This window comes from Mirounga leonina, unplaced genomic scaffold (assembly GCF_011800145.1).
Source record: "Mirounga leonina isolate KUSES-001 unplaced genomic scaffold, KU_Mleo_1.0 Mir_114, whole genome shotgun sequence".
Lineage (NCBI taxonomy): Eukaryota > Metazoa > Chordata > Mammalia > Carnivora > Phocidae > Mirounga > Mirounga leonina.
The window spans coordinates 44,097,155-44,120,704 of NW_023270265.1; the positions used below are offsets into that span (position 1 = coordinate 44,097,155).

The 23,550-nt window shown below is 47.1% G+C and overlaps 1 protein-coding gene across 1 annotated transcript in view; it reads right to left on the bottom strand.

Annotated features, from left to right (window-relative positions):
• Nucleotides 1-460: 460 nt before the first annotated feature.
• FGFR2 (fibroblast growth factor receptor 2) overlaps nucleotides 461-23,550 on the bottom strand; it is a 97,229-nt gene continuing 74,139 nt past the window's right edge. Inside the window, exons 9-17 of the mRNA XM_035030390.1 lie at nucleotides 22,970-23,121; nucleotides 19,977-20,098; nucleotides 17,588-17,698; nucleotides 15,732-15,922; nucleotides 9,330-9,452; nucleotides 8,703-8,773; nucleotides 6,808-6,945; nucleotides 5,147-5,252; nucleotides 461-2,138 (exon numbers count right to left, since the gene is read on the bottom strand). Of these exons, the coding sequence (XP_034886281.1) occupies nucleotides 1,974-2,138; nucleotides 5,147-5,252; nucleotides 6,808-6,945; nucleotides 8,703-8,773; nucleotides 9,330-9,452; nucleotides 15,732-15,922; nucleotides 17,588-17,698; nucleotides 19,977-20,098; nucleotides 22,970-23,121 (1,179 nt within the window). The 3' untranslated portion in view covers nucleotides 461-1,973. The remainder of the gene's footprint in view (nucleotides 2,139-5,146; nucleotides 5,253-6,807; nucleotides 6,946-8,702; nucleotides 8,774-9,329; nucleotides 9,453-15,731; nucleotides 15,923-17,587; nucleotides 17,699-19,976; nucleotides 20,099-22,969; nucleotides 23,122-23,550) is intronic.

Sequence of the window (23,550 nt, forward strand, 5' to 3'; positions counted from 1 at the left end):
AGGGGCACCTGGGTGGCTCAGTCATTAAGCGTCTGCCTTCAGGTCGTGATCCCAGGGTCCTGGGATCGAGCCCCGCATCGGGCTCCCTGCTCTGCGGGAAGCCTGCTTCTCCCTCTCCCACTCCCCCTGCTTGTGTTCCCTCTCTCACTCTGTCTCTGTCAAATAAATAAACAAAATCTTTTAAAAAAAAAATAAATAAATAAATAAATAAAACCCAGAAAGATACGACGACACCTTCGAGGTCCCGGGAAGCAACACAGCCAGAGCGGAAACCCACCTCCCCTGATTTCCCACCCGATCCACCTGTCCCAGGTACTGCTGGTCCCGGCCAATCCCTGTGGCAAGGCACCAGTTTGTAGCCAACAATGAACCTTCCCAGCCCTGCCTTTCATGCCATCACACCAAACAGCACTGAGTCAACACCTCCAAGCACAGGAAACCATTTGGTGAGACACGAGTCTTAAAAAAATAAGCTGCGTGACATTTATTTTGTCTTGTTAACATTAATATCTGTAGAAACATTTTTTATTGTCAGTATAAAAATTAACAGGATTTATTAAATACTTTCTCCAATTTGTAACAAGTAGAATCAGTGTAATCTGCATTCATGTTGCATGGCTATAACAAAGTGAGTAGGTGTTTCCAAAGCAAGACACAGTACTTTCATATAGAACGCGAAACATGGCAACATTGTGATGACGCTGGTATGAGGCCCAATCTTTTGGTGAGGTCCTGCCAGAATTAGACAGAAGCAATCCCTTAAAAAGATGGAAGTGTCTCCAAAGACTATCAGCAGAACAATTCAGTGTTTCAATTCTAAAAGCCTTCTCTAACGCCAATGAATCTGGAAGCCATTATCAAAATCCATTGAAGAGAATACAGGCTAATCTGATTAACGTGCAACTCAGGGCAGAAGGCCAGTTGCCAGGGAGGAGGACAGTCGGCTATCATCTCAACTAAGGTCCATCCTCAAGGAATGGATTAAGGCATCTTTTTAAGAGAACGGTGGTTCCATTTGTCTTGGGAAGTCCAGTTAAATGTTCCACGGGCCCAATGACAGAACTGCACAGCGAAACAAAATACTCTCTTATTAATGGGTTTGTTTCCTACTGGCATTTTTGTGGTGTAAGAACAACCATCTGACAGCAGAGCTTAAACAAATAAATCAAAACTTCATTTTCCCCAAATTAGTCATGTTCTGTAAATATTTCTCTTTTCAAAGAATCTGATAACTAGTAAAGTCCAAGCAATAGATTGACTAGTCCGATGCGCTGCCTGCAAAGAAATGCCACTTAAATTACAAAACAAAAACAAAAAAAACACAAAACTATAAATGATTAATTGTTTTGTATATTACCAATTCATTAATAAATTAATGTTATACCATTTTCCCTGAAAGCAAAAGTATTCTTCCACCTCTGCTCGGTGAAAATTAAGAAATTCTGTGTAAGAACAGCATTTAGCAAATAGCTATTACAAAAAGAGAGACCAATTTTCTAGGTGCATTGGGACATCCATTTAAAATCAATACAAAAAATAATTCCTTGTAAATATATAATATATATTTATACATAATTTGAATATATTTACATACATTCAGCACCTATATACTGCAATTGTGCTCTGTGTGTGCTGACATATATTTTCTCCAATTATTACAAAATTCACAAGGAAGGCAGAACCTAAGTTTGCCTCAAGTCCAGCTGGTCCACAGCCAGTACCCACAGTGGGTCATGGGCGCGTGGTGGCCCATGGCAGTCCATGGCCCCAGAAACATTCTTCTTCTCCAGGTGAAGATTACAAGTTTCCAACTGTATAAATTCTTTACACGTGTGCCGATTACTTTTCCAATTATTTACTCCTCTGATCCATATATACAAGCGGAGCCAACAAGCTCCTGGAGGCATGGCCTCCCTGCTCGTGTGGCTAGGTTCCTGGTGCTGTCCTGTGTGGGGACAGAAGGACAAGCTCATTCATGTTTTAACACTGCCGTTTACATGTGGATACTGAGGAAGGCAGGGTTCGTAAGGCATGGGGTCCGGAGAGAAAACAGAATCGTCTCCTGAAGAACAAGAACTCCTTGTGTCAGGATAACTAGGTGAATACTGTTCGAGAGGCTGACTGAGGTCCAAGTATTCCTGAAAGAAGGGAAGAGAGACGTTTTATTTCATCTCGGGTCAGGATAACAAGGTGAATACGGTTCGAGAGGTTGACTGAGGTCCAAGTATTCCTGAAAGAAGGGAAGAGAAGACCTTTATTTCAAATGCAGGCTCTCGAGACGCTCTATCGGAGTTGAAGATTCAGAGACCTAGCACCCCCCGCTCCCATAAAGATCTCCTCTAGACAACCCCCCCTTTATTGACTCTAGGCTGCCCTTAACCCTTCTCTTACAATCCATCATGAACAAACAAGAGGCAAGGAGGGAATGGGAAAATGCTGAGCACTCCAGTCCACTCACACAGACCCCAACAAGCGGCTTGCTACACGCCTCCTCGAGGGGAAGCACATGGTTCAAACCCGAGCCCCCGCAAAATGAAAAACACGTAATGTGTTATGGATTCCGGGGACCCCTTAAAATAGTTGAGACCATGAATATTTATTTTACGAATTACATTTTACTATTGCAGTCTCTAAGATAATTTAGGGGGAATCTGTCTCCATTCAGCGGGTAATTTCACAGATGTAATTCATTACTCTCAGAAGCTCTCCAAGTGGAAAATGTAAACAGGTTCAGAAAAGGCTCGGATGTACTCGTGTATGTTAAATCCATAATGGACTGTTAAAGAAGAGTTTGAAATTCAAAAGGGTCTCTTCTGCTCCCTACAGCCTCTGTTGGGGTTGCTATGGAAGAGAGCCCCCTGGATGACCCAGGATAACATTTCCTCCAACTTATGGCAGGGTGAGCCCACTGCCTGGTCTTGTGTGGCCCATGAGCAAAAACGTGTTTTGAAACATGAGCTAAAATGTTTTAACATTTTTCAAGGGGGGGGGGGAATCAAAAGAAGAGTAATATCTCATGGCATTAAAATGACATAAAAGGACATAAAAGTCATACAAAATTTAAATGCTAGGGTCCATCAAGTTTTACCCAGAACATAGACACACTCATTGACATATTGTCCGTAACTGTTTTCTCGCCTTGACGGCTAACCTGAATAGTTCGGCTCCCAGAGATAAAAAATGTTTACTATCTGGCCCTTTACGGAAGAGGTTCGCAGACCCTTGCTCGGAAACTCTGGCAAGATTTCTAAACCGAGGAACTTCTGGGTCTCACTCAGAAAAGAGCCTGCAGAATGTTGGGAACTCTACATTTTAAAAAGAACCCCCCCCAAAAAAAATTGGAAAAAAAAAACAACAACACTATAATTCATCACCAGGTTTGGCAAGGGAAAGAGTCCCCATCCAAGAATGGGGGATGTGTCAGTTCCAACAACATCAGCATTAACCGCACAACTGGAAACAAACACGCCCACCACATCAAAAGAGAACTTTTTGCTTACAATGATAAAAATGAAATTTTGTCCTAAATGGAACCATTTTTCTCAAGCATATGGGAATGATTTTCAGAAGGAAAGAAACTTCGATTTTTATATCCGTTAGACAATATGGCATTCTGCTTTTTTATTTTAGGATGCTAGATGTAAATTTCAGTATGAATGGACCCACTTTAAATATAAATACATAAATAAAGACATGGACTTAGGACCAGTAAAATGGAACATTAGTGCTTTCCCAGTTTCTAAATGCAGCCATAAATGTTCAGATCTGATAGGGGGAAAAGAGGGGTACCAGTGGATTCCAAGTCTAGGGTTAAAGGAACTTACACTAGAAACAACAATTTTGGCAGGAGAAGAAAGTTGCTTTTTTTCCCCTTGAACTGTTCCTTTCCTTTCAACTTCTGAAGGTCAGCTGTATTCATTTAAATGCAATCTCTCCTTTTATCAGCTACAGTTAGACGCACAAGATAATGTTGCTGGCTTAAGGCTTCATATCACAACATTTGATTTAAAAAAAAAAAATCATTCTGAAACTATTAAATGTATTTAAAAGTACATTAAATGTATTATTTTTATTCAAGCAATTTTAACCTCTTTTTGTTGTTGTTAAGATAACTGGGTTTGAGGATTTTTTTTTTTCCTGTTTGAAGGAAGACTGCTTGCTGCACCCTCATTAAATATCTCAAATTCATTCATTAACAATTTTTTGTGGGATTCTTCTGACCTCGATGGGTTTCTCATCGTTCCTGCTCAGATCAGACACTCTCTACAACCACAGAGTCCACTCTATCTGCATGCGGAAGCGAGCACTACCACGACTGAAATCACTCAGTGAGGGACAGAGGAGTGTTTCTTTCGTTGGTACAGATTATAAATATTTTAAAGAAAAATATTTTAACAAAAGGTAAAAGCTGTCACTTAAAAATCACAAGTCCCGGGGCACCTGGGTGGCTCAGTCAGTTAAGCGTCTGACTCTTTGATTTCGGCTCAGATCATGATCTCAGGGTCCTGAGATAGAGCCCCGGGTCAGGCTCTGGGCTCAGCAGGGAGTCTCTGCTGGAGATTCATTCTCTCTCCCTCCCTCTGCCCCTCCCCCAGTTCCCTCTCTCGCTCTTTCTCTCTCAAATAAATCTTTAAAAAAAATCTCAAGTCCCTCATTATACGAAACTGTGTGTACATTCACATACACACAGATGGAGACCGCACGCCCCAGGCCATTTCCAGACAGGGTCACGGTGGCCACCGCCGTGCGTGTGAAGCTAGACTGGCAGAACCTCACTGCTTCCAGCGAAGCCCACCAGTAAGAGAACGGCAGCAGCTCCTACATTAGGAGCTGAATCCAAGCAGCACAGAAACCCAAGCTCCTCACACGCAAACCCAAATGCTGCCATTTCTCTCGCCTCCACACTGTCCAGCATACCACAACCTGGACCCACCACCCAAAGGCCACAGAGAGGGGCAGCCTCAAGTAAGGCCCTCGGTCTGGTTTCATGAGTCAGAACTCTCAAAACTGCCCATATTTTAACTCTGTCTGACCCCTGTAGAAAAATGATAATCTCTACCACAGACTCCGACAGGGGAGGTTGCATTGAAAAAGCCGCACCGGCCTCCCAAGAAAGGACCACAGGCTTCTGGAAGAGGGTGCTTACCTCATTGGTTGTGAGAGTGAGAATCCGATCCAAGTCTTCTACCAACTGTTTGAACGTCGGCCTCTGGGAGGGCACCGCGTGCCAACAGTCCCTCATCATCATGTACCTGGGGAAACGGATTTCCCGGTGAATTCATTTTATAAGTACTAGGTGCATGGCTATAAGCCAGTGTGAACAGGCACTAGGGAGATACGTCCTAAATTATGAACATGTACCAGAACTTTCCAAATTAGAAGGCAGTTATTTGCTTTCCCCCAAAATTCACTGCTTGGGTCCTCTGAAAGGCACTTTGAGCTACAAAAACATCACTTCACCCCAAACGTTTTAGGAGCGTGTCTACGCCATTAAGACTTTTTTCTACGTCTTCGCTGCTGACTTGCATCTGTGAGTGACACACGCAGACTAGCACATCTCTCTGGCACTCTGACATGCTGAAGGAAAAGCCTTCTAGGAGCAGCCCGGTCTCCAGCCTCTCCCCAGCGCCCCCCGCGCCCCCGCCCCCCACTCCTGCTCCCGACCAAAGCAGCTACACATTCTCCTCCCTGACCCTTTGGGTTTTATCTTAATGACTGCAGAGGACAAAGGTTCCTCAGTTTAAAAAAAAATGAAGTTTGAAAACCACAACTTTAAGGTAAGGTTTTTATGAATTAATCTGCCATCCCTGGGCTGCACATTAACTTCCTGATTAACTCCTGGACAGGCCTAGGGTCCCAGGCCTTATCTTGATTATGGGTTTCGACAGACCCTCTATATTAGAAAAAGCAATAGGAATGACAGGCAGCACAATAAATACCTTTATATAATATACTATAAAATGTGGCCATTCATCAGATGTCCACTGTACAGTGAAAAGCACTCATGGGATTACGGATATAAAATCCCCATGAAATGATACACAATAGACCACAGTCTCCGGGACAATCACTCTTCTTAGTTAATCCGGGGGGGGGGGGGGGGGGGGAGAGAGGCCCCCCTTCAAAGCACTGATTTTACTGCTCCACAAGACGCATGTCACAAACACAACATAATTCCACTTGAAGTGTGGGGTAGGCTTTTCTCGAAACCGGCTCATGGTTTTATAGCCAGATCTGGGATTCTAAGGATGGCACCTGGACACATTCTCAATTCTCTGTGCTAAACTATGGGTAAAACAGAGGTAACCAGACACCAGTTTGCTCTGAAGTCATGTGGTCAATGCCAATCTAGAAGAGCAATTTTCAGTGTTCACCCATGCCCCCTGGCCGTGCTGGGGGCAGAAGCCGTGAGGAAAGGCCGGGCAGGCCCACGGCTTTCCAGCTTATGTATGAGAAAAAGCCAGATCTTTCTCCCCGTCCATCTAAGGAGAGACAACAGCAAAGCACAGCACGGTGGCCCAGGAAGATCGCTGCGTCTCACTCTCGAAAGTCAGAAGCCCTCAGCCAGGAAGCCTAATGCCCTGATCTAAAGCTCAGTCCATACACCTCGGGATGATGTTCTCTCTCTTATGGCCGTCAGTGTGGCCATCCACCCCAGTCCTGGGATTGAGCCCAGAAAGCTTCAGCAGTAATTCTTCTTAGGGCCTGTATGGAAAACCCGGGGCCTTGGGAAACCCGAAATAAGTCGGGAGAAGAGTTAATGGCATGGTGGGTCCGCTGGGTATCAGGAGAGACAACGGTCCTTACAGTTCATTGGTGCAGTTTGCTGGCTTATCCATCCTGTGTCCTTCCTTAAGCAGCTTAAAAAGTTCCTCCACTGGAATCCCTGGGTAGGGTGAGCCCCCTAACGTGAAGATCTCCCACATTAACACCCCGAAGGACCACCTGCAAGGAAGAGAGAAAACAGTGTTACCAACCCACCTGAATCCCAAAAACCCAAATATGCCCAGTGAATAAAGTACACGCCCACTCACTTCTCATGTTCAAAGACAAATGGCCTGAACCCTCCGGCAGTTCATCCCACAGGCCCCTCCCTGCCCCGAAGGAGCATCCTCCCCAAATGAGGACAACCGGAGGGATGTTCCCATGGAATTTTCCATCAACAGACAACAGAGTCGGGGTGGGAAACCATCCCTCTTTTTTTCTGGTAGAGATCTGGGGTGGTTGCTTTTTCATTCTGACACTCTCAAATGAAGTTACTCGTCCTTAAATGCAGTGTTAGCAACATGAGGATCTCAGCTCCTAAGCTGCAAAGCTCTTCATGCTGCCGTCCAGCTCTTCCAACAGCCTCTGTGCCTGACCCCCCTGGACTGTGACCCACCAGTATGGGCTGTTGACCGAATGAGGCCTGCAAGCCAATTCTGCAAGGTACACAGCTGCCCAGTGTGGCCAGTTGGAGCATCTGAGAGCACAAAAGGTTCATGACTCACTAGGGTCATGAAGGGAGTGGGCATCAGGCTGGGATGAGGATGATGGAATCCCGTGCCCCAGACGAGTTTCCTACAACAGAAACTGAAAACCTCTCTCGGGACCATGGGTACCTGACCTCACGGAGACCCACAGCTGGACTTTCTGAGCCTCGTTCCGGATACTCACAGTTCCTGGGATAATGGAGCCAAGACTCCTGCATTTACCTGTATCACTGAGGCTCTTGACACACACCCTTCCTGACTCTCTTCGGGTTTGGGGTGAGAAATGAAACTCTCCCCAGTTTTCTGTAGGGCAAAAGTGGGAGCACAACGCAGGCAGCTGACTCCCTACAAAACTGGGACTTGTAACACCTTCCTTCTAGGACTGCTAAAGGGGCCCGGCTGCGACACCATGCCTGCCCCGGGGAGCCGCCTGGTCATGTAAATAAAAATGGCTCAACTGATTTTTTTTTTTTTTTTTACTTTTTATTTTGGACTAATTATAGACTCATAGAAACTTGGAAAAAAACAGTACAGAGAGATGCTCTGTACCTTCCCCCGGTTTCCCGGCAGGGTAACTTCTTCCAAACTAATTTCCAACGCTAAAATTCTAAAATATCAGTTGGAGTCTGCCCCTCCAACTGGTATTTTAGAATTTTAGCGTTGGAAATTAGTATTTTCAAGTGTATCATAATGGGAATATTATATAGTTTTCACTGTTTCTGTCATGTCATCAAGGGTGCCAGGCCGAGATCGGACCTTTTCAAAGGATAAACAGAACACGCGGGCCCCGTGGAGATCACCTGAGCAGACTCTGCCCCACTCAGCCTGTCCCCCTAAGGACAAACCTGAGATGGGGGGAGTATGACAAACCACCCTCAAGTAGGAAAAGTTTCAAAATTCCTTCTTTCAGGGAGCAAAGAACATGCCAATGGCCTGGCAAATGAGACAGCAGCTTTGTAGTCGTGGATCCGTGAGTAAGTTGGGGTGGGGGGCACTTCCGCCCTGGCGGGACGAGGTTCGAAGTTACACCTCCCGTGCACTTTGAAGCTGGGCAGATTAGTAACAGCGCATTGGTTACCAGCCTACCATAAAATCCGTCCTTTCTAAGGCCGGCTCCTGCACCTTCTATCAACGTGTGAAATACAACAGACACCAAAGAATGAGGAAAGATGAATACGTATTTTTGCAGCTCAACCCGATGGCGAAGCCAGAGAGAAGGGAGTTACTTACACGTCACTCTGGTGGGTATACACTCGGTCAAAAAGGGCTTCTGGGGCCATCCACTTGACTGGAAGTCGCCCCTGCAAGTGTGGGGGAGAAAAGGTAAAAACCACCAGATTAAAACCAGTTTACTTTTGCTGGCTCGACAGGCTGTGCCCTATTTGGGAGCTGATACTAACGATTTTCACTGGTCAGTCATGAGAGCAGAAATAAGGTCCAGTAGGGCCTACACGTAACATGTAAGACGCACAGAGTGGGGCACATGAGTACAATGCCGTTTCTTTGGACTCTCATCATCCTCGATCTCCCTCGAACACAGACACACCCTGACCACCTTCTAGGCAAAAATTAATCCAGAAACTCCCAAGCTCTAGTCTTGGCTAGGGAAGTTCTTGACAAAGAGCCTGATGAAGACCAGAGGCTGCCGATCATTCTATATACAAGGCTGTTTCACATTTACTAGAAGTATCTTAAATACAGCTAAAATTTGCTTATTGAGAAGTCTGTCAAGAATACAGCAAAAGAACAGAGATAAAGGGCAGAGGAATAAATGCCTACTATCTTTCATCTGGAACATTCCGTGCCACCACCATCCCTCCCTCCGTCCCTTCCACCACAGTGCTGCCATAGACTTACGTTTGTGGTCTTTTTGTAATAGTCTATATTGTTGATATCCCTGGCCAGTCCAAAGTCTGCTATTTTCATGACATTGTTTTCTGTTACCAAAACATTTCTGGCAGCTAAATCCCGATGAATACACTGAAATCAAGAAAGAACTCATTTCAAAATGTTTCAAGGATAAAGAGAAAACATACTCACTTCTTACAAGGCAGACAGAAAGTACATCTTAAGTCAAAAAATGGTATTTCTTTTCTAATTAAAAATAACTAAAAAACCAAGGCCCCAATCATTTCAAAGAGCAAAGAGACACCAAGCAGCCAATTCTCTTTTACCTGCAAATGACCAACAACACTGGCGTCCTTCCTAGCAGGAGATCTGTGCTAGAGTATTCCAAAATCTTTTATCTCAACACTTAACTCCCCCCCCCCCCTTATAGCCAGACTTTCAGAAGAGCTGGTTAAACTCCAACACCACCTCCTCCTTACTTCCTTACAATCCGCAAACATTGTTTCCATCCCTGCCCCTCCCAAAAGTATATGAGGAACCTCTTGTCAGACCCAAGTGAGCTCTTCTAATGCTTCAATGTTACCCTCTGCAGCTCTGGACTCTGTTGATTTCATGCTCCTTTTAAAAAAAACGGTCCCCACCCCCACCCCCTTGAGTTCTATCCCTTCCCTTCTCTTGGCTCACCCTCTCAATCCAGCTCCTCTCTTCCCCTGTCCCTCAAAATAGGAGAAATGTCCCATTAATTTTGTATATTTCCACATATCCCCCGGGCTTCCATTCTTAGATACACACAAAGGATTTGCAAATTCCTACCTCTCTCCTGGGACCCTCACTGTCATCTTCCACAGGTTATGGGACATTTCCACTGTGACATCCCTTTGGCTCCTCAAATTCAAGGTCTCTGCTCCCCTAATTCTTACCCTCTTGGGTCTCTCTCAGGCCAAGAAGTATACACCAGAATTCTGTGGACACTGACTCCCACCTGCCTCTGTAATTTGTCCACCCCGCTGTGTCCCCACTACTAACCACACTTAGCCCAGGACATCACCACTGCCCACCCCCAGCCCCATGGAGAGCCACAGTGCCTGCCTAACCGGTCTCTGCGCTTCCAAACTCAGCCCCGCTGCACCTGCTACGCTCCCCACAAGTTGTGTTTCTAAGAACTGACCATGTCCTTTCCCGGCTTATATCATGACCAACGCCTGTCTGTCTAGGCCCAGAGGACACCGGCCCACACAAAATACCTGGGGGGTGGGGAAGGGTGGTGGGTGGGGGGGATGCAGACATGCTCACCAGAGGGCAGCTAATTTATAGTTCTGATACTCTTCGGTCTCAGAAAGGTCTGGTCATTGTAACTCCCATTTTTCCTTTCTACAAATGATACACTTTTGTAGAGTGTTATACTTCAATGTCACAAGATTTCATCATGACACATGGTAATGAGAATTCCCCAATCATCAGCCCCTATTTTTGGAAAAGGCAAGGTCTAAGGAAGTGAACAAATATCTCTACCAAATGCTTGGACACAGCCTCGTGGGTTAACTACTGGATGAAGGAGAGAGTCTTATCAAGCCACTTGACAAGGGTGAAATGGGGCTGGCTGTAGTTAGGGACTTCACGACACGGCCAATAAAAAGGAGCAAGCCACACTCTCTCTGAAGAATAAATTAGGAGCTACTTTTTCCAGCCCACCGCCCAACGATTCCTTGTTTTTAGACGCTTCGGTGGCCCCCTGGATGGGTGAAGACCAGGAAAGGGAGAGCAGGAAAACCCCACAAGTAGGTATGCCTGTGCCAGAATGGAAGCAGGAAATGTGAGAGCTTCCAGAAGCCGCCTGGGGATCCGGCCGGGGCGGGAGCCATGCTCCTAGTTTGGAGGCCTCTTCAAACTGAACTTCCAAGCCCTCGGCCAAACTCTCCCGGCGGCGTGCTCCCTGCCGACATGAGCTCTGTGCATTTGGCAAGCTGTGTGGTCAGAAGAATCTGGATTCCCACACGCTGGGCTCCCACCACACATGAGGGTTCAACTCAGAGATACCACGACAGTGACCTCCATCATCATCTTGGCAAGAGCCAGGATCGAGCACCAACCTCCCACATCCCACGATGCTAGCAGACACGAACGCCCACCCTCTGGGCTGAACAGTAAGAGACTTGGAACCAACACGCAAGAAAAAGAAAATAATTAACATCAAGCCAAATTCCCATCATCTGCAGAAATCAGAGCTGTTTTCCAGGGCAGAGCTGACCATTTACATAACTAGGGCCCTCAGACCATTTGGTATCCATTTCTTAAGTAAGCGGAGATCCACGGGTCACTAAGGGAAGGAAGACTAACACCCCTATGGCCCAGACGATAGAATTAAATTCCCATGGCAATCTCATGGGTATGGTTGCACCCATTTCACAGATGGGGAAGCTGGAGCCTGCTTTAAATAACAAAAACACCACCCACTCAGGTTTAACACCTTGGAGTAAGCTGAACTGGTTTTGGGATTTGGTAAAAAAGAAAAGTTAGTGTACTTTGAACTAAAAACAGCAAAGCTTTCATAATTTGTATGAGGTTCAAATACCCCATATTACCTTGCTGTGTTCTGTATACATCATGGTGTTTCTTTACTTGCCCCCCCCCCGAGTTCCCCACAAATACTCGCACACATGCGGGCACGCACGCACATATTTAAGCGGCTCAAGGACAGGCCCTGCGTGTTCATCTCTATATTCCCAGCACCGAGCACAGAGCCTGACCCAGTCAATGTTTACTGAGCCGAATTCATTATTGCATTCCATCAGTAATGAGCCAGAGAGCTCACTCAACAGTTCTTTAAGCGGGCCTCCAGCAAGCTCATCGCCGGCGGCTGTGAGGCGTGAGTGTGAGCAGGCCCTTGCCCTGCTTCTTCATACTCCACTGTCAGGAATAAGCCGTCCATCTTTGGAAGCAGGCTCCACTCAAGGGGACCATTCCTAAGATCCTCATCTACGGCCAGTTTCACACCTGTTCTACGTCTTCAACTGCAGGCCATCTTCTACAAAGGGCTTTGGGACCCTTCAAGGCCCTAAGGACATACAGCTCCGTCCCTTTGGGCCCACTCTGTGTCTGTGAGCAACGCCCTGACACAAGACACAAGGCATCTTATCGGTCCTCCCCACCATCCAGAGTGAGGCAGGGATTACCTGAGAGCAGGGTGGGGGAGGCTGGGGCGCAGGGTGGGGGAGTGGAGAACCAAAGGGCCAGGTCTGGGACCAGCGACTTTTCTCTGTGGACCTAGGAGTCCCCATCTTGGAAATGAGGACAATGACTCAGGCACACCTGGCTCAAAGGTGTCCTGGCACCTCCCAACGGTCCTCAGCATCCTTATCCTAAAATCGCACCTACTTCAGAAGTGTTCTGAGGTTATGGATGATACTGTATGTAAAACACTCACCCTGTGCCTGGCAGATGTTGAGCTCTCAAAAACTGGTACGGATTAATAATGGGAATTGCCCCCTTTCACAAAGTTCCCTCTCCACTATTCTGAACAGTTCCAAAAGAGGAAGGATCTCAGAGTCCTCGGGGCTAGGGAGCAATGGGGAGTCCACAGGGGCTCCATAAGCCAGGTGCAAGGCATGTTCTTCTCTCCCATTCTGAGGAGAATGACACTCCGCCTTCCTGAAACCTGTCCTGTGGCCTCTGTGAACCACATCCTGCCTTTCCTCTTGCTTCTCTGTGTCCCCTCAGCCTCCACTGCCATCAGGTGCTTTGCGCCAAGCTCCAGAAATTGAGAGTTTTTTCTACTCCCCCTCTTCTCTGCCTCTCCCCGGCTAGATGACCTCCCATGCCTTGGAACTGCGCTTCCTTTGCTGGCTCCCAAGGTCTTAGCCCGGCCCCCAGAGCTTCCTGCCCCGCACTGGCCCTTGAATGGCTCTCACACGTGGTCAAAGTGCATTCTGAACTGTGCACCAGAATCTCTTCCCACCACCCTCTCCCACCACCTCCCACCCCAGAGTCTTCCTCATCCTGATCAGCTGCGCTACCATCTGATCTCTCAGGCTGGAAATCACTAACTATCCCAAGAGCAAAATCTGTCCAAAATCAATCTTCTTATCCGGTGCCTTGTGGGAGCCAATAAACCCTAGCCCAAAACACCAGCACCAAGCTTGCCGAGCAGCACAAGACCGAGTGAGCTTTGTGGCACAAACCTGACCCCGTTACCCCCACCTCGGTGGCCTGCCACAGGCCGAGAGCGCAGCCTACAGCGCAGTCTGGAGGCCTGGCCTGGGTCCATGAGGCCCCAAATGAGCTCAGCCACATCTCGTACCCTGCTCTCCGCACCCTGTGTCCCTCCTCAGAAGCTGCACACAACTGTCCCCCGGGGGGGTGCTCACCAGCCACCTTTCCCCCTGAATCCCCCACTGACCTCCCACAATTTGTTTCCTGCACAGCACGCCTCTCACACCTCTCACCCTTTCCCATCTTTATTTTTATTCCCACGCTTATCGTTGATCTCTCCTGCTGTCACCCGAGGTTCCTGCTCCAAGAGGTCCAAGGACTCCATCCACTGCAGCCACCCGCTATGGGAGCCTGACCTGGGGCACGAAGCACCGGAGTCGGGAGCGCTCCGGAATATTCGCTTGAAGGATTAATAAAATGACCAAGCCGGCCTTCCTACTGCTTCTGTATTAACAGCAGAGCCCTGCTGCGTCCAAAAAACACTTCCCCCCCCCCACACGGGGAAGGGTACAGAGGGGCCGGGCCCTGGGGGGTGGCCAGCCCTCCCCCTGCCCCAGCCCTGGGGACCCCCTCAGGCAGCCTGCAGGCAGGCCACGCTCCCTAGGGTTTAGGGAAAGCTACAGCAAAGGTGAAACAGAACAGTGATGGTCCGTGTGTGCTGGGATCGCCCGTCATGCCGGCTCTCTCTTCACACACAATCTCCAGCCCAAAACACATACTTTGTACGCCTGAACCATTTAAAAGTGATTGCACACCTCACACCTAAACACGTGAGCAAACATCTCCTACCTTAACACAGGACCGCTATCACCACCCCCAGATTTAGTATCGATCCAATCATATCATCTAATGTAGACCCGATTCAAGTTTCAGTTGTTCCTAAATGTTCTTTATAAAAGCTGCACCCCCCCCCCAACCCTGAACAAGGCCCAGTCCAGGGTCACGCATGCACACAGGGTTTTCCACCTGTCTCTTAAGCCTCCCTTAATCTGGAACTGTCTCCCCAGTGGTTTTTGTCTCTCGTGACGCGGACATTTTGAAGCGATGTCTTGTCAAATGTCCCACATTCTGGATCTGATCCATTTCCTCACGTCAGAGACCTTTTCGGCTGGCCTGTATTCCTGCACATGTACACAATGTCAGGCACAAAACTGCTTCCTAAAATCTACAGGTTAAGAGCTTTTACGGGAAAAAAAGAACCTGAAAAAGTCTTCAACTCTGGCCTCTCTTGAAAATAAAAACCAAACAAAAAGGAAAATAAAAAGCAGACCAAAAAACAGAATGTGTGGGAGCTCTGGCCATGTTCCAACACGGCCACAGAAGCAGGAGCTGAGCGGCAGCCCCCCCCACAGCCCTGATGCCCTGTGGTCGGATCCCTTACTCCTGTGACTGGGCAGAGCCATGACCCAGCCTGGAGCCTGGGCTCCCCCGTGACAAGGGGTCCACGCCCACAAGAGAATCTCACTTCTCTGGGGACCCGAAGATCGGCACCAAGCTCCACCGCAGTAGAACGGACCCCACCTCTGCCTAAGGAGGAAGTTCTGCAACCCCCCGCCCCCGAAGTGTGAGCTAAGGCAGGGTGTCTTGGGTCATCCGAAACGCCCCAGAGGACATCGGGGCACCTGCCTAACTGCTTTCAGAATAACTCAGATGTTTAAAGTTCCATTGCAAGCGGCATGCTTGGAATGCAGACGGTTCACCTCAGGGGACCTGGCCAACTTCGAGCCAGAGGGTCACCCCGCTAAATGAGACAAAATAAACCCAGATGATACCCAGGACTCAGTGTTACTAAAATACCACTTTGCTTGATCTTTATTCGTAGAATATTGAAGGCCCTTTCAAGCTTAAAACCATAAACACAACATCCAAGTCTATGTCCAAAAACGCATCCCAAAACAAATAAAGCCCCCAAAACTCATCAGAATTAAACACAGCACCCCCTAACCTAGCTGTTCCCTACCGAGAGCAGAATCCCAGGAGAAGAGACAGCTTTTCTGCTCATCTCCACGGTGTCATGACAGGCTTCTCTGGCTTTTAAAGAGTTCACCAAACCCCCATGTGAGTAACGCAATAAATATTTTCCAGGTTGTACAAGACATGCAAGGGCTTGATTTAGCAAATGAGCTCGTCCAAATTGCCTGTTTTCTTCACAGATCTTTTTAACTGGAGTCCACCCAACTGAGGAGAAATTGAAGGACTCACTTTCTGGGAAGCCAAGTACTCCATGCCTCTCGCCAGTTGGTAGGTGCAGGACACCAAGTCCTTGAAGGTCATCTGCTCCTCGGGAACTCGGTTAATGTCATAGGAGTACTCCATCCCGGGCGGCCTGCGGGCTCGGAGGTACTCGCGGAGGTTGCCTTTGGAAGCATACTCGACGATGACGTAGAGAGGCCCTGTGGATGGAGAGGGCAAGCTCGCTGAGAAGACGCACCCAGATCCGCGCCGGGGAAGCTCAGCCACGTTTTGTTTCTTACAACCCACTACTTTTTCTTTCTTTTTTTTTTTTCTAATTGAAACATAAAGAAAAGCACACACAAAAATAGAACACCTACATTCTCATCTCCCCCAAAATGATCATCGACACTTGGGTCAAGACAGCCTCAAAAGTCTTAGAGGAATAGACAGAGATGCAGTGAGTGTCCTTCCCCTGTCATTTCCAGGCTCCCCTGTGCCCTCCTGCAGAGCAATGCTTACTATAAATTTTGCCTTTTACATACATATATGTATCAATGAACATTATTATTTGTAATCGCATATATGAATAATAAAGCTACAGCTTTGCAACATTTTCCCCCTACACGTTATCGTCCTGGAACACAGTCGGGCTGATAAAAATAAATCTAGATCATTCCTTTTAACAGCTACCTATGTTCCATCATGTAAACATGCCACATTTTATTTACTCATTTGCCTATGCTTATGGGCATTTACATCGCTTGCAGGTTTGGCCTGTAACAAACTGTGCACGGCGAACATTCCTGTGTATGTCTCCTTCCACACACGTGCAATCCTTTCTCCATGGCATAGACCAGAGGTTGGCAAACTACAGCCTGCAGGCCAAATCCTGCCCACTGCCTGTTTTTGTAATTAAACTGCATTGGCACACAGCCAGGCCCGTTCATTTCTGTATTGTCTGTGGCTGCTTTCTCGCTCCAATGGTAAAGATGACTAGTTGCCACAAAGACCCTAAAGGCCACAAGACCAAAACTACTGACAATCACCCTTCACAGAAAGTCTCCCGACTCCTGGTAGAGGCCTCAAGGAGAAATGGCTGAGGCAAAGACAGGCTTCTTCAAGTTTATTAATTATCATCAAACTGATTCCCGAAGTGTCAGTTAGCTCTCCAATGAGAGAAGTCAATGCTCCCTCTCCCCCAAGGAAGATAACATGTCCCTTCATTCTACTCTCTCCCTCCCCTGCACTATTCTTGGGAGCTCAGCCATTGCTGTCCATAGCAAGACATGGCTTCTTCAATCCCCATTTTAAGGGATCTGTCAACCATAACATAGGGTCTTTTTTTTTTCTTTAAGATTTTATTTATTTGAGAGAGAGGGAGAAAGAGCATGAGCAGAAGGAGAAACAGAGGGAGAGGGACAAGTAGACTCCCCACCGAGCAGGGAGCCCGATGCAGGGCTCGATCCCTGGACCCCGGGATCATGACCTGAGCCGAAGGCAGATACTTAACGGACTGAGCCACCCAGGCGTCCCCCATAGGGTCTTATTTTGAGAAATCCCTCTTAGCACTACAAAAACAAAAACATAAGGAGACTGTCTTTTCTAAACACCCTCCAGGTTATGCCCTAAAAACAGCAGGACTCTAGAAGGCCCTCCCATCCAAAGCCACCCAACGCCTACCTTTCCCCAATCCCCCAGTACGGTCACAAAGTCCCCTTTGTGTTCATGGCCAGGAACATCTTCCTAAGGGGATTTTAAAGAGAACTTTAAACATGCACTTGACGTGCCCTAGGAGCAAGATCCAAAAGTCCAACCGTTTCTAAAATGATGTTAACATTCAAGTGTAAATTATTTGGATGAAAGCATTTTTTCCTCCTACTCACCATCCTGAGTACAGGCTCCAAGGAGATTTATGATATTTTTGTGTTTTCCAATCATCTTCATCATCTCCATCTCTGACACTAGATCAGAAAGATCCTTCTCTGTGGCATCATCTACAAACATTAGGTAAATTAAAAACCATTTAGTTTTCTCTAACCCATCGACAGCCGCTGCTAGTTGCCAAAAACTTGGTGGAAACAGCATGAAATTGAATTTTAGAACCAGAAAACACTTTCCAAATCACCTCCCTCATTTTATTGGTAAGGGGGCAAAGGCCCAGACGGGGAACTGCCCTGATCCGTGTCAAACAGCTAATTTGGGGTCAATGGGGTCAAAAGTCAGGACGAGAATATAGGTCTCGGATGCTGAGGCCAATTCTTTTCTAGCAACCCTCACGACTGTGGGGGTGTTTAACTTTATCGTGAAGTCAGTCCATCCTCTGACAGATCTATGGTGCCTCCAAAAAACCGTATCAGACTTCAAGGTGCCTGAAAGCAACCGTGAGTACAACAGAAAGGAAGAGGAGGGGGAGATGGGGCATCTCAATTCACTACAGACTTTCTCCAGACCAAATGCCGCTAACCTGAGCCCTTACAGAAGTCACAGACAGGTTCAGGGGGCACCTCGTAAGTGTTTACAAAAGTGTGTGTGTGTGCACATGCATTTTGAGTGGGCAAAGGTTCATGCCTTCGACTGTGGGCTTCTCCAAGGGGGGCTGTGATTCCCAACCTAAAAAAAATAAAAGTTTTATAAATGTCTGCTCTCTAATTTCAAGAAAAACCGCTTAGGTCCCACATTGATGGGCTCATAGCTTCGGCAAGGTGGCAAGACTCTTCCCCCACGTGCCTCCCTTTGAGATAATTCGATACGGAAAACTGCATTTACTAAAAAAATGAAATAAGGAAATGCATAGGAGCCACATGGCAAAAAGCTTTTTAACTTCACAAGCGAAAGAGCAATGCAATTGGCTGGAAGGTAAGATGCACACAGAGCCCAGGGAGGGCTGTCCTTCTGCGGTGAGCCATTCACTGGCTATAAAAATCGCCAGGACCCCACAGGGCTCCGGGGCTGATGTCCTTCTCCATCCTGAAAGGGAAGGCCAGTCTGAGTATATCCAGAGAAATAAATGCCCAGACCTCCAATTCTGAGCTCCAAAAACCAAATAAGAAGTTCTTGCCAAAAGAGGCTGGAAGCCTGGGCCTTCCCCACGTTTGCCCCGGTCCGTGGCCAGGGGCTGCTGAGGTGGCTGTTTTGGGGCACGCAGCCCCCTACACCTGCCGCACAGGGGGGCAAGGGCACACAGGCAGACCCTGGCCATGCAGGACAAAAGCCAGAGGGCCACTTCTGTTGGTGGGGCACACGCCTCCCTCGCATCAAATCCCAAGGTGAGGAGCTCAAAACACCCAAGCTTTCCTTGGGAGCCATTCAGATCAACATCTTTACAAAATTCTTTTTTTTTTTTTTTTGGACTATTTCCACCCTGCTACCTCTCCACTCGGAGAGGGACAGGACGACCATTGCATGAAGCCCACAAAAGAAAAGAAAAAGCCTAACTCCAGGATAATCCACAGTGTGTCGGTACCGGCATCTAAGAACAGACAGACATCTCTGCCCAGACACATGGGAAAAACTCCGTCCTTTCTCAGCTCCCGACGATAGGGTTTATAACGGAACCATTCCCTTAGATCTCCTCTCCTACACGAATACTACGGAGGAGGAAGCTGACGTTTGAAGTACTATAAGCTCCTTGGACACTGGCAAGAAGCAGGGCTGGGCAGTCATCCCACAAATGCCAGGCGATGTTCACATCCCAGGGTAACTGTTCACATGTTCCAGAAGGTTCTGCCCGGCCACCAATCCCACCACCGATTCTGCTCCTTCCCTTTTAGCTTTCTAAGGGCTTCTCCCAGACCAGTGTCAATTCTGCTTTGTTCCTCTTACAAAAGAGAAGGTGTGTCCTCCTCTCCCCACGCCTCCTCCCTCCCTCCCAGAGGCCAACCCTCCTTTATTTGTTAAGTTGAGGCTTGCATCCCAAATTCAGCATACCAAGACTCATCTAAATGAACCAATTATGGGTGAGTTGATATTTCTAAGCACATACAAATATAGAGGGAATAAAAAAATCGCGGTCATCAACAAGGAGCTGACGAAGAACAACCTGGGAGGCTACCCCTTTCTAACAAAACTGGCTTTTCTTTCTTGTAAGTGCACGCAGCTCAAGATAAATCGTCTGTCCAGGATGCTGATTTATACTGAAAACTTCTCAACCCCTAGGTCAACTATGTGCTCTCTGACCCCCTGCCATGATAGAGTTCACATGCCACAAAAGGAACATTCTTGATAAGACTCCCCCTCCCCCCCCAACACCCACCCGTTCCCCTCCCCGCGCACCTTTCAACATCTTCACGGCCACAGTGACTGCTTCCTTGGGCTTCTCTTTGTCAATTCCCACCGCCTCAGCCATGACCACTTGCCCAAAGCAACCTTCCCCCAGAGGTTTGCCCAGCGTCAGCCTAAATGTGTAAATAGGGGATTAGTGCACAGCATCTGGTGAAGGGGAAATTCCAGAACTAAATATAAAAATCTTTCAGCGGCTTGCAAAAGCATGGAGCATTTATCATATGGAACTAATGAGACCGGGGGTACACACGCGCTTGAGTATTTTCTTAGTGACGTTGTAGAGAATGTCAATTACGGGCGGGACAGCTATTAAGTTTCACATTTGTGTTCACGATTTATTTTCTTTGTGGAAGGTATCCTTGCTAGTGAGGTGGTCAGCTTTCCTAAGTGCTAACAATGAGGAGCTTTTGATCTCGGGCCAGTTGAATATTCGTAATTTAGAATGTCTCAAAGAAAAAATGTTAAAGCTGTTCTTATTTTTTGGTCTCTGTGAAGTGATGTCTTTAAAATCACTATTATTCAAATACCAGGGGATTTTACGGTCACATTCCTGGCCAAGTTACATGATATGAATCTTAAACGCATTTCAAGGAATCTCTAATTTTTCCCTAAAGGACAAAGAAAATTCTAGAAATTGAGGGGAATCTTTTTTGGCCTAACAGTTTAGAAATCCTTAACTACCCAAAATTAATAATGAAGAAAACCCAGAGTGAACATGATAAACTGTATTTCTAAGCTCAGAAGCTCGGTGCACGTCCTACTAATAGCCGCATGCTGTCTTTGGACATTCTAGAAGCCGACAGAATGGAGAAATCTTTGGAATACTCATGAATGTGGTGTGTTTTTTTTTTTTTCCCACTTAAGCATAACGCAGCAAAGTATTTAGCAGTCCTATGAGTAAATAAACCATATTTATGGTAAGTACACAATGGTTTACAAAAGCTAAGCAAAGACTGAGGGCACTGTATATGCTAGGCTGAGGTCATTCTGTTTCTCTCCTGAACTAAAATTAAATTTAGTATCTTGGCAGAAAATAAACATTTGCATTGGAAAAATGGCTAATTTATGTCCTACTGCCCTGTTACTACAAGCGTAACAATCCTTTCTTTGTGCCACGTCTGCCTCCAATCTAATAAACTGCTTCTAAATAGCCTTCATTCACTGGAAATCTGCCCCACCTACATCCGTGCTCAACTCCGTCCTGAAATGCTTAGCACTCACATTTGCCGCACTGAGGGTCCCCCCCGGGTGGGAGCGGACAGTCAGGCACATGCAGACATCCACTGTTGACCGCAACGTCACGGGGCCTGAACATGAGAGCTGTCATTTCTTAACATGCGATCACAGCCGCCCAGGTCAGTCCTAGACGCACAAGAATGTGTGCCGGAGACCTCCTACTTGTACACCCAAAGGAGGGAGCGAGGTGGCTTCGGGAGAAACTACCCCATTCTCTTTCCACACTCTCCAGGTAAAGAAACCATTCTTTGTGTTTTTCTCTGATGCCTCCCAGTTGTTGTTCAATAAAGAAGTCCTGAATGAATGAACGGTCTTTCCACTACGGTGCACAACTACACTCCATTAACTCTCCTGACAGAGTGATACCTGCGCAATGCTTTGGTTCCAGCTTACGATGCACATTAGTATCTCCAAACTGGCTCTTGGGGAACAAAGCCAGTGTAGAGCTGTGGGATCAAAATCACGGTGCCCTGTAAGCCCCCTCTCTTTCCAAACAGAGCTCGTTAGACCCAGGCTCTAGAATAGCTTAGCTTGGTACCTCTACATTTGTGGATGAGTTTCTTCTATGTAATTAAACACCTCCCTGACCTAATCTCAGGGAGATACTGACAATGTGAAGACAAATAGGGAGTGGGAGCTACATAGAAGCAAGGCAAGAGCTTATTCCAGTTGATGTGATGTAGACGGACAGTCCGTGATTTCCACCTTCTACTATTACCAAGGTTCAGATTCAAGGGACTACAAGTGGTACCTAGAAGGGAGCTGCTGGCCTTCAAGGACCATCACACTTTATTTCAGAAGGTGGGTCTGGGTGCTGGTTCTGCCCAGAAGACAGAGGACTGGAAGCACAGGATCTGCCTCACACAGTCTCTGCCTAGCCCCACCATGTTGTTGGGGTCTGTGGTTCACAGCTCCCAGCTTACCACTCCATGAAGGGACACGCAAGATGGGGAAACTCATGAGCCAAGAACTGCACTTGGTCTTGCGAGGTCTATACCATGGTCATCATTTTATAAACATGAAGTTCAGAGAATCAAGGTTGCCCAGCCGCTGGCTAGCTGAGCCAGGATTCAAATCCCGCCCAAGACAGCCCAAATACATGGACCTGAAGCCAAATCAAGAGATAAAGAGCTCCCAGTAATGCCTTCAACAGAGCCCAGGTGGTCATGCGCTGACTGAACCAACACCTGATTGGAACGCCTCCACATGATCCAGTAAAGAAAATATTATGGACCACAGGAAACGTGATGTCAGGTACCATATTCAAACCTTTGCAGCCCCATAGGACATTAACAACCCTTAAAAAAGAGCAACGCTGACTGAAGATTCTTCAGGCAATTTGTATTTTATACCTAATTTCCCCCAAAGAAATGAACTATAGAACAGTCATGTTCTAATAACCAGAAGTTGGAATGTCGTATCTGCTTTATCAATGAGATTTAGTCCTACGTTTAGTCCATGTGACTGGGTTTGAATTATCCAAAGAGTAAAAAAGTGCTAACAAGGTACTGTTTTGGTTGGGGACCAGCCATGCCTAGCAGCTTTTTTAAAGAACCAGTAAAAGAGAGAGAGAGAGAGAGAAAACCCATTCTTTTCTTTTTCAGGAGTTGGTTATTTAGAAATAGCATCTCACTCCACTCCTGTTGCATGATCCTTGCAGCTAAGGACCAGAAAAAGAACATGTCAAGCCAACATCCCCATTTATGCCTACAATTCCATTGGGGGATGCGTCCAACAGAAGCACTCACTTATCTCTCGGGAACTCCCACTTTGGATCTTCTGGCAATTCATACTCGGAGACCCCTGCCAACATGGGGGTGTCTGCCGTTGAGGAGAGGCGCGTGGTTATCCTTACCAGCGGGGTGTTGGAGTTCATGGAAGAACTGGACTCGGCGGAAACCTGGAGACAAAACGCAAAGACGCAGATGTAATCCTGGCTCTACCTGAGAAGCCTGGCAGCTGGCCAGAGCCCAGCCAGATGTTTGATTCTGAGAAAGGAAGAGAAGTGGGAGCGCTGGCCAAAGTCAAGAATTTAGGACCAAAACCACTGGATTCCAGCACCTCTGTCCTCCCTTCTTTGCAGTACCACATTTCACCCACATCCTAGGTCCCTAAGACCAGGTTTGCAAACATTTTTAGATGGTACCAGAGCAACATATGCCAACCTTCTGACCCAATTCCTCCGAACAAGCACCTGAGGACAGGGCCACCACCCCATGAGCTTCATGACTGCCTTTTTGCCTAGACCTGTCCCAGAGCCCCACGTGGTCAATCTCCCTGCAGACCAGCTCAGATCATGAATCAATTCTGTGCCTATGAAACTCCACAA